The sequence below is a fragment of the Carlito syrichta genome, unplaced genomic scaffold (genome assembly GCF_000164805.1).
Source record: "Carlito syrichta isolate Samal-C Ts95f unplaced genomic scaffold, Tarsius_syrichta-2.0.1 Scaffold301868, whole genome shotgun sequence".
In the NCBI taxonomy this organism is placed as follows: Eukaryota; Metazoa; Chordata; class Mammalia; order Primates; family Tarsiidae; genus Carlito; species Carlito syrichta.
Window position 1 is genome coordinate 497,797 of NW_007245964.1, and position 16,127 is coordinate 513,923.

Genomic DNA, 16,127 nt, shown 5'->3' on the forward strand with positions numbered 1-16,127 from the left:
TAAGCATATATGAACATAACAGGAGGTGCATACATATAGGTATAGTAGGAGGCCCTGGTAGGAGGCCACGACCCAGACACCGTGGCCTCCTCCCATACCTATATGTATGGTATCATGTTTGAATTAAAAACTAACAACCAAAGGTGCCAAAGGTATTTGATGAAAAAACAGAAATGCATTAAAATTTCTTAAGTGATTTGCAATTTAATGTATTTTAAAATCTATAAAGTAGTAGTCCTCATTAAGCTGTAACAGGGCTGGGGCAAAGCTGAATACAGCTTTCTTCTGCAAAGCTTTCTCAAAGAGGATTTTTAAAAAGGAAGGCATACGATATGCACATGAAACACGCTATCCAGCCACCACTTTCTCTTACCTTTGACCCAATGAGCGTGTACAGCCACTGAATGGTTTCATTATGGTTTATCACTCCATTCATCCCATCCACATATAACATAATCTGGCCCAAGGCTACAGAAAAGGAGAGAAAAAGTAGACATTACAATTTTTGCATATAAATAATAATCCCTAATCATCACCATGTTATTCCAGATTTTCCTACTGTAGGGGCACAGTATGTTAAGAACCAAATCTGGTTGGGTTCGGTGGCTCAGCCTATAATCCCGCGCTTTGGGAGGCTGAGGTGAGTGGATTGCCTGAGCTTGCGAGTTCGAGACCCACCTGGGCAACTTGGCAAGACCTCATCTCTATAATAAATTTTAAAAAATTAGCCGGGCGTGGTAGCACACGCCTATAGTTCCAGCTACTTGGAAGGCTAAGGCGGAAAGATCGCCGGAGACCAGCAGGTCGAGGCTGCGGTGGCCGGGAGCATGCCACTGCACTCCAGTCTGGGTGACAGAGTGAGACGTCAACTCAAAAAAAAAAAGAACCAAATCTGAAGAAAATTCTTGAGCTCTGAAATTAGCTAAATCTCATTTCAGAGAGAAAGTGTCGGGTTATTCCTGGTGCCTAAAGGATACAATTAAGGGACCAATCCAGTGATTGTTGTTTCCGTGTGCCTTGATGTATAAATGCATGTTTTCCTGTTTCTATATCTGTGTGTAGTCCCAGACAGGACAACGTTATCTATGAGACGCTGTCTGAGTCAGGGCTTCCTACCAGGGCCAGGAGGACACATGAAGTTTCTAAAAGCAACTTGCCCAGTGGCCCTGCCTGCAATCAGCAGGTCCCAAATTCTATGGGGCTATCCTAAGCTAATGCAATTTTATGCCTTTAGGTAAGCAATAAACATGTACTTAAATATATTATTTGTAATTCCTTTCAAAGATTTTTAGGTAAAAAATGCTATATATCATGAAAATAAATCATTTGTCACACATCATATCTTAAATTCTTAGTTTAGAAAAATATAGCCACTGCAGCCTCAACCTGCTGGGCTCCGGCGATCCTTCTTCCTCAGCCTTCCAAGTAGCTGGAACTACAGGCGTGCACTACCACGCCCGGCTAATTTTTTTTATTTATTATAGAGATGAGGTCTTGCCAAGTTGCCCAGGTGGGTCTCAAACCAGCGAGCTCAGGCAATTCACTCACCTCAGCCTCCCAAAGTTCAGGATTATAGACTGTCTTTATTCTCCAAAAAGAAAACATGAGCTGTTATTTTTTAAGCAAATATGAGCTCCATTTTTTTAGCCCATTAGTATCAAAAAATTTAGATTCTAGATAATGAACAAACAAAAGTTTTGTACCCTAAATAAGACTTTTTAAAATCACATCTAACTTCCTAATCATCCTTCAGTCATAATGAATTGGCATGACATTGACATTTTTTAAACAACATTTTTTTCTGCTGTTAACAGTAGGGCATCCCATTTTTTTTAAATGGAAAAATACAGAAGATTAATGTGAAAATAATTCATATTCCTGTAATTTAAGGTCATTCTTAATATATTGATGCATTTTCTTATATTCTTTACATACATCAAACATACAAAATTTATACTTAACTTGTAGAAAACAGTCTATATGAAATGATATTAAAAAAAGCAAAACACAAACTCATGAGTATACACAAATTACAAGTACACAAATATTTGTGTGATACTAAATAAGTTATTATTATCCTATTCAACAAGACATCAAATAACAAAACCACATAATTATTCTGAGAAAACTATGCTCCTAAATAAGTAAAAACTCAACAATTCAAAAAAACTGTTTGGTCATATACTTGACACAATAAACAGTTTAGTTTTGGAAATAATAGATCCATATTCTATTTAATGGTAAAACACTGGAGATATTCCTACTAAAATCAAGAATGATTTTTAAATGATGCCCACTAAGCACATAATTATTTAACACTGCTATAGAATTTCAGGCAAATTTAATAAAATATAAGTAATAATAAGAGGTTGATAGATGGGAACAAATACATAATATTGTCATTAATTTGCAAGTAATATTATATGTGCAATTAAAAATGTTCATAGAATTTGTAACAAAAAGATCGTAATTGTATTTCTTATCCCAATAAGAAAATTATATGTAGCATACAAAGAAAAAGTTTAATATAAAAACATAATACTAGATAAGTGGACATCCGACAACAAATATTAAAGGATTGAATTCTCTCTTGTTTAAGCAATTCACACAAACTGATAAGAAAATACCAAATGTCTAGAAAAAAAAGACAAAACCATTTTATACAACAGATGACAAGCTAGCTTATAATAACATGCAAAATTTTTCATTCTCACTATAATAAAGCAAATACAAATTAAGACAACAATAAGGTAGCATTTTCAGTTCAATTAGCAAAAGTATTTTTAAGAGAGATAACTAGGTATCAAATGCTAGAGAGGTTAAGTAACTTCATACATTGCTGGTGGCAAGGCAAACCGGCAGATACTCTGTAAAAAAGGCTATGGTCTTCCCTCCACGCCAAACTTTAAAGAGAGACTTAACATATGTTATTAATAGAACAGACCTGTGTATGAAGAATCATTATCCCTATTTAACAGAGGGAAAAAATGGAGGCTCTGAGAAGTGAAAGAATGTGCCCAAAATCTCCATCCCTAGCAAAGTGGCAGAACCCACCCCAGCCTGGGGGGGCAGGCTTCTACGTGTCAGCGCCGAGAGCCTGAAAGTCCTCTTAAAACCTTTCCCCAGTAATTGTGATTTGGGAAATCTATGCTAGGGAACTAACTAAACAAACAAGCAAACAAACAAAGAAAAGGGGAGCAAAGGTACTCACTGAGGTGTCACTTAAAATATCAGAATAGTAACTAAAACCCAAATGCCTATCATGGTTCTAGAGCTACAGAATACACACGGTAATTTGCCAAAGTTATGTCTTACTCTGTAAAATGTCTCTGATAAAATCATTAAAAAGCAAGTATTAAACTGTAAACATCTCATAATTCAATAAAGCACCTAAACCTTCATATGTACAAAGAAAAGGGAAATCCACAAAATCATACACATTAGGATTAAGTGTATGTTCTTTGGATGTATGTTTTCCTATGTGTTCTATTTTCCCAGTTTTCCAATATGAGTATCTATTACTTCTATAATGGAAACGTAAACAAATATATCAAAAGGTACAAAAATAAGACTGGATAATGTTTTTCTTTGTATTTAGAATTTTTTACAAGTACACCCCTTTTCAGCACACCCCTCCTTCCTTCAGAAAGATGCAACCCCGACTCCACAGAAGAGCGCTGAGAATTCAGCACATTCTGCGCCATATTTTTCCCTTTTCTTCCTTCCTCCCCTCTCAAGACAAACTGGCAAATCTCCAGGAAAGGTAGTTTGCTCCATAGTCCTTTTCATGTTCTGAGTTCCCCTGCTAAAGAAGACAGCCTGAGGCACATTCTAGCATCTTCCTCTAAACCAGCATAAAGGCATAGGGGAGAGATTAGGTAGGACTCTTCGGCCTTCTAGAAGGTATATCTGCAGGGAAGACCCTGCCCCACAAGGCTGAGAAGCCAGGACTGAAGGTCACCACCCTAACGGCTCAGGGCCTCTGGTACTGCACAAATGCCCAGACAGCCAGGGCACTGTTACAGAAGGGAATGGCAAATTAAAAGCCAACTTGATCAATTCCCCACCAAGATTTTAGTAACAGATCACATCGGAAGGGGTGTGTCCCCAGTTATTCTCCAATTAGACATTCACATCTAATGGAATGTGTGTCTCTGAGAATACTGATTTGTCAAAATATCTTGGTAAGAAAAAACTTTTCTACCAGATTGTTTGCACCTTAACCCTAATCCTAAAGCAACCCCTGCTGTAAACCCACTCCGGACACAAGATGGCGCTAATAGACTCATGTGAATTAACATCTCGCCCTGAAGAGCAAAAACCCACCAATCTCAACGTGAGCCTGAGGATAAAAACCACGCAGATTTTTAAAAAGGGGATATCCTGTAAACACATGGCTGGGTCACAGGAGCCATGAAAGTTAGTGATTTGCGTGTTTGAGAAGAGACCGTTCCGGGTGCATTTCTTGTTTTTCCATTCATGGAACTTATTCTAGGGCATTACTGATTCGTTTTTCTGTGCCTCTGTTTCTTCATCACAAAAATGAGAAAGTAATACTGCAGTACCTATTTCGCAGGGACTGAGTACAGTGCCTGGCCCACAGGAAAGTGCTCCATAAATGTCAGTCATACAAACTACCTTGCTGAAGTCAAATCTCAATTACCTACTGAGCAGAAGCATACGCTACTCATATCTCAAAGACACACAATGGGCAGGTGAGACCTCAAGGCTAACCTTATTCAGGTGTCAGTCCTCAGATAGTAGAAGGATGCCTCCCCTAGCCCAAAGTCACAAAGATTTTCTCCCGTTTTCTTCTAAAAATGTTATAGTTTTACTTTTGATATTTAGTTACATGATCCAATTTGAGATAATTTTTGTACAAAGATTGAAGATCTCTTTTTTCAGATCTATCATCATTTGTCAAGAGAGTATCTTTTATTTCATTGCTCTGGCAAATTTGCCAAAAAAAAGAAAAGAAAAGAAATTAACTTGGCTGTGTTTGTGTGGACCTATCTCTGTTTCATAGGTCAGTCTATCCCTTTGCCAGTACCCTCTTGAATACCATAGCTGTACAGGACATCTTAAAATCATGTAGTGAGATTTCTCCTGTTTCATTCTTTTTCAAAATTGTTTTGCCTTTTAATATAAATTCTAGAAGCAGCTTGTCTAAATCAACAAGAATTCTTTCTGGAAATGGTGGGAATCTATAAACAAACTCTGGGAGAGCTGACATCTTTGCTATGTTGAATCTTCTAATCCATCATCAAGTCTATTTATTTAGATTTTCTCAGATTGCTTTTATTAGTGTTTTGTAGCTTTCAACTATAGATTCAATACGTGTTTGTTTGGGAGAATATTTTTTATTTCTTTTTGGCCAACTTTATTCTTTGGAAGTACTGCCAATGGTTTTTTTAAAACTCTTCCATTCCAAATTGTTTATTATTAGCATATAGAAATAAAAGAGCTTTTTTTGTGTGCTGGCCTTATATCCTACAACTTTGTTAAACTTATTAATTCTAGGAGTGTTTATTTTTTGCTTTGTTTTTATAGATTCCCTGGAATTTTCAACACAGACAATAATGCTGTCTGTCTGTGAACAACAACAATTTTATTTCTTCCTTTCCAATCTGCATCATCCTTCGCTCTGTGGCACCCCCCTCCCACCCCCGCCCATGCCTTAATTGTACTGGTTAACACTTTTAGCCTAACATTCAATAGCAGTGGTGAGAGAGGACACCCTTGCCTGGTTCCCAATATTAGGAGGAAGACATTAATGATCACTCACCATCAATTATGCTGTTAGACGTAAGTTTTTGGATAGTACCTTTTATCAAGATGAGGAAACATCCTCCAATCTCTAGTTTGTTAAGAGTGTTTTAAATTACAAATGGATGATGAATTTTGTCAAATGCTTTTTTTCCCCCAGGAACTGGTAAGATTAAGTGGTTTTTCTTCTTCCGACTATTAATGTGCTAGGCTACACTGACTGAATTTCAAATATTAAATGAGTCTTGCACCCCTTTTGACCATGGTATATTATTCTTTTTATATATTGCTGGATTTGATTTGCTATTATTTTGAAGATTTTTGCATCTCTGCTCATAACAGATATTGTTCCGTAATATTTTGTGTCTGGTTTTCATATCATGGTGATGCTGGCCTCATAAAATGAATTGGGAAGCGTTCCCTCCTCTTCTATTTTCTGGAAGGGATTGTATAAAATTGGTTTTATTTTGTCTCCAAATGTTTGGTGGAATTCACCAGGAAAGCATCTGGGACTGGAGATTCCTTTTTCAGAAGGTTAACTGCAAATTAAATTTCCTTCATAGCTACAGTTAATAGTTACAGTAATGGGACTAGTCCAGTTATCTATCTCATTTTGGATGGGTTTTGGTAGTTTGCGGTTTTTAAGAAATTGATACATTTAAGGAATTGGTTGATTTCATTTAAGGTGTTGATTTTGTGTGCTGGGAGTTGTTCATAGTAGTCTGCTATTATTTACTGTATTTCATTACTATGTTAAGAAAGGGTTTTATCACAATAAGCATCCTTTTCCCGTTTTTGCTTGTCATTCCTGGTGGTCAATTTTACTTTTCTAAGAACCAGTTTTTTATTCCATTAATTTTTCTCTATTGTTTTTCTGTTTTCAATTTCAACAATTTCTACTCAATATTTCCTTCCTTCCACTACAGTCTTAAAGAAGACATTTATATTAGTGATTTGAGTATTTTCTTCTTTTCTAATATGTGCATGTATGTAATGCTATCAATTCCCTTCCATTCGTGCCCTCAACTACATCCCACAAATTTTGATATGTTGTATTGTCATTTTCATTTAGTTAAAAATATTTCCTATTTTCCAATGAAAATTCCTCTTCAACACACAGGTTGTTTAGAAGGATGTTAATTTTCCAAATGTTTGGATATGTTTATGTTATCCTTCTGTGGTTGATTTGCAGCTTAATTCTATTATAGTCAGAATATCATATCATATGATTTTAATTCTTTTAAAATTGTTATGGTTTTAGGATCCAGGATGTGATCAATCTTGGTGAATATCTCATGTGTATTTAGAAAGAATGTGTATTCTGCTGTAGTTGGGTACAGTCCTCTAAAAATGTCCATTAGAACTAGTTGGTTGACGGCGGTATTTAGTTCCTCTCTAGTCTTGCCGACGTTCAGCCTATCAGTTTTCTGATTACCAAAAGAGAAGTGAAGACTCCAACTACAACCGAATTTTCCTATTTCTTATTTCAGTTTTTTTTCATTTTTGCTTCGTGTGTTTTGAAGCTCTAGTGTTCTGGTTTTGTCATTATAATGGCTACTTTATCCCTGACCTTTTTTTTTTTTTTTTGCTCTGAAGTCTACTTCCTCTAATATTAACATAACCACTTCAGTTTTCTTTTGATTAGTGCTTGCATGTTTTCTTCCTTTTACCCTTTTGTTTTAAAATTACCTATAGCATTGTAATTAAAGTGAGTATCTTGTAGGTAGTATTTAGTTGAGTTTTGTTTTGCTTATCCATTCTGATAATCACTGTCTTTTAATTACTATGATTAGACCAGTCATATTTAATATAATTATTGACGTGTTTGAGTTTAGGTCTATCATTTCCAATCTACTGCTGAGCCTATCTGGTGAGGTTTTTACTTTGTTATTGTATTTTTCACTTCTAAATTTTCCATTGGGTTCTTCTTTACATCTTCTATTTCTTTGCTAAGACTTTTTATCTTTCTATTCATCTCTAGCATTCACTCTTACTTCCTGAAGCATTTTTATAACAGTTGCTTTAGAGACTTTGACAAATTCAATATCTGTGTCACCTTGACCCTGGGGTCTGATGACTCATCTTTTCCCATGCAAGTTGAGATTTTCCTAGTTTATTGTATGCCAAATAATTTTGGCTTAACTCCTGGATATTTTGAAAATAATGTTATGAAACTCTGGATTTGTTTAAATATTACAAAAAATATAGACATTTTTATTTAAGCCGGCAATTAACCTGGTTCAGTCTGAGCCACAAGTTCTGACCTACCTTCTGTGGGCTGTGTCGCCAACACCAGTTTAGGTTCCAAAGCTCTTGCAGTGCCCTCTGGATTGGTCCTATATATATACCACAGAGTGGCCAGTCCAGGACAGACCTAGGCAGAAGTCTATCTGGTTGTTCAGCTCTCAAAGTGTTTGGTGTGCTGTTTTGGGCCACATTCATGTCTGCACAGTTTGAGGCAAGCACGGGGATTCATATAAAACTTCATGGGTCCTATGCCTGAGTTTCTCCTTCACCATTGTTTCCTGGATGCTTCTAAGTTCCCTGGGGCTCCCCTTCTCAGTCCTTCAGAGCTGGGGCATTATTCAACCTGCTCAGTCCCTTACTTTCTGTGACACTGTCTACATTTGGGGCCACGCAGTAGAACAGAGAAGGGAAAAATAGATCCCCGTTTCTCCCAGAGTGAAAGTTTCCACCTCCCTCAGAGTTGTAGGTGCCTATAGGCCCCCGTTGTGCTTACCCATCACCACAGCTGTTCTCACCATGGGATGACCTGGTGGCAGGGGTGCAAGAGAACAGAGAAAAGAAAGAGAAACATGGGGAATTTGAGTGTCTGAAGTTCTTTTTCCTCCGACTCAAGCCAGAATGGGCAGATTCATCTGGAGCCCTCTCTGTCTACTTCTGAGTTTCAGGCTGATTTGAAGCCAGATCAGAGAATACAGAAGAAAAGTGTTAAAAGCACTGTCATTTCAACACTGTTTAAAATTCTAGCTTTCATCCCTAATCTGCCTAGTGCCATTTACTCTTCTGAGTCTTCCAACAGTTGCTCTGAGTACCTTTTCCCACGTTTTATAGTTGTATTCACTGGGAGAGGCAGGGTCCTGTGTGCTTACTCCATTCTCATCCTGAAATGAAACTCTTCCCTGCTCTGTTTTAGAATAAGAAATCCAGCAGCAATGTGGAAGATGGCCCGGAGCAGGCAAGTCCTGTGGCTGAGTCCGCTCAGAATTTGACCTCAGCAGTCTACACTATTATTTTCAACCCTTTATCCTCTTTTTCTCTTCTCCATGTCTTCCTCCCTCTCTTCCTTTTCTTTCTTATCCATTTTTTTTTTAAAGCTAGAGGCCCTTTACTCCAAGTAATTCTTAAAAAGAAACTGAACATAGATAACTCATAACTTCCAGGTGCTTTACTAAAAACCATTCTGGAGGGTTTTTCATTCATTCATTCATTTTTTGAGTCAGGGTCTCATTCTGTTGCCCAGGGTGGAGTGCATTGGCATGATCATGACTATCACAGCTCACAGCAGCCTCGACCTCCTGGGTTCAGGCAATCCGTCTATCTCAGTCTTCTGAGTAGCTGGGACTACAGGCACACACACCACACTTGGCTAATTTTTAAAATTTTTTTGTAGAAACGAGGTTTTGTTATGTTACCCAGGCTAGTCTCTAACTCCTGGGCTCAAGTAATCCAAAAATGCTGGGATTACGGGTGTGAGACACTGTGCCCAGCCTATCCAAGGACCTCTTAAAAGGAAGCTGAGCATAGACAAGGGACTCCCAGGTGCTTGCTGGAAGCAGTTCTGGAGGGTTCTGACTGTGCTTCCACCTCAACACTGGACACTCCCCACCCTGACCATCTCAGTAGGCCCTAAGGGTCCCTGTGAACAGAATGCAGCACCCAGTCACCCAGGCCAGATGCTGGAGGTTCACTGTATACCTGCATTTTCAAACACCACTAGTAAGTTATGGAATCAATTTAATGAGTCCAGATCAGTAATATATTTTTACTATTAGTTAAAACACTATAGAAAATACAGTACATTGCATTTATTAAGGGAAGAATTATTTTATTTTATGTAAATGTACATTGTTTTCCTGTATGTCTCCAACCAAAAAAGTGTGGAATTTACCCTCCCAGATGCCTTCATTTTCCTCCTCCTTCCCTGCCAGTGAGCCACCTGGTTCCCTCTGTTTTTCTTCTGAGACAGGCCTTGAATTCACCTTCTCTTCCCTCCACTACTGCCTCACGTCCAGCTTCCATCATATCTCCTGGATTGTAGCAACTGCTGGCTCCAGTTGGTCTCCCACCTTGGACTTCCATCCCTTTCCAAATCCATAATAGATGTTGTTTCCACTGAATTTTCCAAAGCATCAAACATGTCAGCTGACAATGGAAAGCATTTCAACTCCCTCTCTCGCTCAGGGCAAGGTGCAGGGTCCACACGTCCCAAACCAACCTGCTGACCTTTTAGTTTCTTGCTCTGACCACCTGGGCTCCTTTGTCTCTGAACCTTTTCTGCTACAATCCAGGGCTTTGATTCTAAGCCTAACAACTTTCAATTAGTTCAACATGTCTTATGTGCCCAGGCATGGTGACTCACGCCTGTAATCCCAGCACTTTGAGAGGCTGAGGTGGGAGAATTGCTTGAGCCCAGGAGTTTAAGACCAGCCTAGGCAACATAGCAAGACCTTGTCTCTACAAAAAAAAAAAACAAAACAAAAAAATCAGAAAAATAAGCTGGGCTCACATGGCATTGCACACCTATATTCCCAGCTACTCAGGAGGCTGAGGTGGAAGGAACACCTGAGCCCAGGACATCAAGGCTGCAGTCGGCCATTATGCCACTGCACTCCTGCCTGGGCTACAGAGTGACACCCTGACTCAAAAAAAAAAAAAAAAAAGTTTTGCATTTAAGAGAAGTCTGGACATATAAAATATATATTTTTTACAAACCAGAGCTAGACTTGATTTTTTTTTAATAAAAAGGATTTCTTACACATTGGAGACATACAAGAATCCAATCCCAAATCAGTTATTCACTCACTTGGTCAAGTCTTTTCCTTCAGCCAAAGACACTAAAAATTAGGCCACGGAAGAAATTGAAAGGTAATCCCTTCCAGGCAGTCATCTGACTTTTTAAATAAAGAGCTCTTAAATATCGCTGCCCTGTGCGACTTAATCAATCCCTTACTCATTCCTTCCTTTTATTCTACATGATAGTGACATTAAGGTCACCTGTATTCTTTTTTTTTTCTGCTCCTGGCAACCACAGCCTCGACCTGCTGGGCTCCTGTGATCCTTCCGCCTCAGCCTGCCTGTATTTTTTAAATGGGCACAGAGATTCAAGAACCACAATACCTTCTCTTAACCAAATTACATAGCTTAGGCCTAAATATTCTTAAGGCAACTTTTCAAAAGCATTGTTATCACTATAGATATACAAGGGGAGACTCCCCAAAAAACCTGGATTTATAAAAAATTGTGTATTTATTCTTGCATGTTTAAACTTCAGTCACTTTCAAAGTATTCTTCGTTTGGTGTAATGCATCTTATCAAGATGCTTTTTCTACTGCTCAAAACAGTTTTTGAACTTGTCGATTTGGATGCCTTTGAGTGCTTCTGCTGTTTTTTGTTTCACCTCTTCCACATCGGCAAAAACATTTCCCTCTAGGACTTTTTTCACTGGGGAAACAAAAAAATGTCCCTTGAGGTAAAATGGGGTGAATAGGGCGGTGGGGCATGAGGGTTATGTTGTTTTTTGGTCAAAAACAAAGAGCTCTTAACTATCTCAGTGAGGTATGGGTAGAAGGCGCTGGAAAATCACCCACCATGAAGTGGGCAAACATGTTGAAAGAATCTCCAAAAAATTCATTGAAGCCAAACGCAGACTCTCACAACATTAGCTGATACACATGCTGATGGAGTCCTAGAATACTTACCTAGCGGGGGAAGCCTGTACTACAAGGGGCCCCGCCCTCCAAAAGATAATTCCATTTTTTTTGGGGGGGGGCCTCCCTTGTATCACACATTTAACTACAAACCAGTCCTTTCTGTATATTTGGCAAGGCTTTTTCTTTTTTAATTGAGTATCCACTTGCATATTTGAGGCTACAGTGGTCCCATGAACACACAAGACTCCTCGGACTAAAGCCCGGGGATCTGGTCTTCCCAAGCTTCGGCTGCCTTTTCTTTTATAAAAGCAGGATGATAGAAAACTTTTCTAGAGCTATTATAGAAGATCAGATAGTTTACCATGTGAGAAAGTGACTGGAAACCATTCCTGTTTATTTCTACCAAAAGTTCACAAGAAATATATGAAGCATATGTAAAATTAAAGAAAATATTCTGCTATAACAAAGATCAGTGGCCACTAGGAGTTTGCTTTTTTTGTGGTGGGGAGCTGTTATTTGTCCATTGGTCTTGGAGATAGGGCTGTTGGATACCATCAGTTCTTCCAGGAGTCTGGCACTAGGCACTGACACAGGCATGGCTTTCCTCAGCCTGAACAGAGTAGAGCTCTGACAATCTGCAGTGAGTTTTTAAATCACAGTTATCTCCAGAAAGAAAAACAAAACAAAACTATTACTACCACTCAAACTTCATCTTCTGGAAGGGCTAATTCGTCTTAAAGAAGGGATTTCAACCTATTTTAATTAGACCGCTACAACTCACTCTTCTGAACTCTGGAATAGATTTGCCTACCCCTAATTTCCATGATCCACCAAAGCCTGAAGTAAATACTGAAAAGAGGTTGATATTGTTGACATTCTTGGAACTAAATGAAGACCTTGGAGTCCACGTTATTATTTTCTTCTACTTAATTGTCTGCCCTAAATAACAAACCCCAGTCCAGTTTTCCCCAAGGGCAACTGTCAAAGAAATACTCTTTCAACACCGATTACCGCATGAAAATTAAGGCGAATAAGTTGCCAGTTCCAGGCTGGAGACAAGAATTTAATCAGCACAAAGAGCTCCAACAAGGTGTCAAAGTTTTGAGTCCCTTGCTGACAGAAGCAGCATTTGCAATGCAAATTTTTCTAAAGCAGTCTTAGAAAGACGACTAACCTCTCCCCACCCCAGAATGCCCATTTCCTCAAAAGGGTCCCCAAGATTAATTTTAAAATAATTCAGAACCAAGATCCTCTCTTAACACTTGCAAGCTTAATCAGTAACTGTCAGAGGCAGCAGGCCCATCCCCAGAAGGCCCCCCAAACAGGGTCACTGACATAGACGTGGTTTGTTCGCATGGACCTTCCTTCCTACCAGGACAATACTCAGCCAAGCTCTCTGCATCCTCTTCGCCCATCTAATAATGGGCGAAGATAGAACTACTTCTGGCCTATTCACCTTCCCACCAGCAGCAAAATTTAAATCCCCGATTCCCTGTTAAAAGTTTAAAAGAAGCCCTCACCAGTCTCCAATACAGAGACAGCCTCATGACCACAGTGCTGCGGCGGCCACAGTTACACTCCTGCGCCTCAGCCTCTCTCAATCTCGCTGTTCTACATTTCCCCCATGTTTTAGATAAGGGGAAACCAAAGGAATGAAGAAAGGTCTAGTAAATTAGCAAGTTTCAAGCCTCTGAAAATTTGGCAGACTCCTAGCTTCTCTATGGAAAGAAAAATAGTCATTTTAATAATCTGTTCTATAATGATCTTCCAGGGCTTACAGCCAATGAAATATCAGTGGAGGCTCACAACTTCCCCAAGGCATCTCAGGGCCAGAAGTGGAGTGAACCAGAAACGGACTCTGCCAGGGAAGCAGTGGCTACGACTGTCTTAGTCACTCTTGTGCTCACCTTGGCTCTTCCTGTGAGGACCTGGGATGACCCTGAGTCAGTGACAAAAGCAGCTCGTCCTGGCCTGGGGGGTGGGGGTGGCCCATGCAGGAGAAATAGACTTGGAGCATCTGTTACCAATGGCAGGCATGCTGATGGGCAACAGAGACAGCAGATGGGAGGCTTGGGGAGAGTCATCAAGCCCAAGCAAGGTGGAATGAGCTCATAGACACCAAATTCAGAGAGGGGCTGGCTGGCATGAGCCTGAGTAAAAAGAGAAGGTTTCGTGGAGAAGGTTGACAAGAGACATACCTTAAAGAAGGGGGCATGACAGATGAACTTCGGGGACATTGAGGTGCAGGAACAGTTCCTCTGATTTCTGCTTTCAGGACAGAAAACTCATAGGACTTGGACGCTGGGAGAAGCTGCTGTACTCATTGCCTCCACCATTTCCTGCTGCAACTTATACATTTGAAAAATGGAACACAAGTCCACAAAGGATGGCTGACAGTCAGGCAGTTCTTGTTGATGCTGTCATGCTAATTAACCTCTCTGGATCTCAATGGCATCACCTGAGAGACACAGGTGTCACACCAGAGACCTCCAAGGCTTCCCACCTCCAAGTGCTAGCCACATTTCAGTAACTACTCCAAGGGACCTGCGGGGGATGTAATGTGAGTATCTGACACTAGAGGGTGCACGTCTACAAGATGTTTATACCTATACAGTAATCTGAGACTTCGCAGATGTGGTTCCGCAAATCAGTCATATTAATATATAACTCTTTAAAAATTGGGCATCTATAAAAACCAAAAATATGGCAATAAGAGTGTATTCTAGTATATTAATTCTGTATGTCTATTTAGGATTCAATGCCTTTAGAATTTTGACTCTAAAAGTCCACAATTTAAAATTTCTGACTACAATTCTAGCACCCACGATGCATCTGTATCTAGAGACACATGTTGAGGGGACTGGCAGGGCCACAGCACCTGTGCCCTGTGATCACCTGCTGGCAGCATCCCAAGCACTGACAGCCCTTTGAATCTCACCTTCAGCACCTAATTCACCTGGGAATGGACGTGGAACCACTGACTGGAAATGGCTCCCAGCCATCATCATATGTGGATATATTATTAATCGTATGTATGGGTACATGTAATATATGGGTACACTTTAAAATCATAACAGATACATGTTACAACATGGATGAACCTTGAAAAAACCATTATGCTAAGTGGAATAAACCAGACACAAAAGGGCAAATATTGTCTGATTGCACTTACGTGAACTATCTAGAAAAGGCAACTTTATAGACAGAAAAGGGACTGACAGGGAGGGAGAGTGGGGAGATAGTGACTAACAGGTACAGAATTTCTGTTTGGGGTGATGAAAAAGTTTTGGAAATAGATAGTGGTCGTGATAGTACAACATTATGAATGCATTTAGTGCTGCTGAGTTGTATAATTTTAAATGGTTAAAATTCTCTTACATAAATATATGTGTGCATATACATACACACATATATACACATATATACCAGGGTACCAAAAAATGTATACACATTTTAAGAGATGTTTATCATAATCGAAGGTGTCTGGACATTGATGGTAACAACTTTGAGCACCTCTTGTAATTACAGAAGTCAAACATGACTTGTATTCACCTTATTGAGTATTACAATTTCAAAACAGTTTTTCCTTTCTTAGAATGTGCATACATCTTTTTGGCACTCTCTGTATATATTCACAATAAAAAGTCAAAATAAAATCTTATCAAAAACACGACTTGGCAAACAACTAATATCCACAGCAGAAAGTCACAAAAACAACTAAGACAATGTTTCTGAAGACAAGTGACCTAAGACGTGTGCTCTAACAGTTCCGAGGGTGTTTCCTTATGTACCAACAGGTATGACATTAGTCCACCCTGCAGAGCTGACCAAGGCAACAAGTCTGAGTGTCCAGGACCTCACCACCATCTATCCTATCACCTTGACCAACACATCAGACTCCATTTATTTATTAGTGATTTTCTGGTGCTGTAATTACTGTTCATTAGAAGTAAATTGTCTTTGCTATCCTCAAAGTCACTACAGGCTGACAATGACTCGTATTTTGTTTTTATTTCTATAAGGATGCAAACAGTTCTCACGTCATCAGTTACTGAAACTGAATAAAGACTTTAGACCATGCATTCTCAACAGAAGCAAGCAGTATGAAAATCGGGTTTGGGGAGCAAAAACACCTTAGATAATACAAAGGTTTATGTTACTCTGTAGGGGCACAGCACATAAACAGACATACAGTATGCCTGTGGAAATTAAATTTCATAGGGGTTTAGGGATGAGGATGGAGAGGTGATTTTTTTTTTTTTTAATGTGTGGAAAGGCTCCTTAGGGAAACAATACTGAAGAAAAAGTTGACAAATTCTGGGTTATAACCTGTAATTCAATAGTTATTCCTTTTTTTAAAGACAAGGTCTCATTCTGTTACCCAGGCTGGAATGCAGTGGTATGATCACGGCTAACTGTACCTCTGCCTACGGGGCTCAGGAAATCCTCCTGCCTCAGTCTCTCAAG

The 16,127-nt window shown here is 39.2% G+C and overlaps 1 protein-coding gene across 1 annotated transcript in view; it reads right to left on the minus strand.

The window, feature by feature from the left end:
• The window catches only part of FHOD3 (formin homology 2 domain containing 3), a 456,996-nt gene that overhangs the window by 214,104 nt on the left and 226,765 nt on the right, over window positions 1-16,127 (minus strand). Inside the window, 1 exon segment of the mRNA XM_021711121.1 lies at window positions 374-468. Coding sequence (XP_021566796.1) covers window positions 374-468 — 95 coding nt within the window.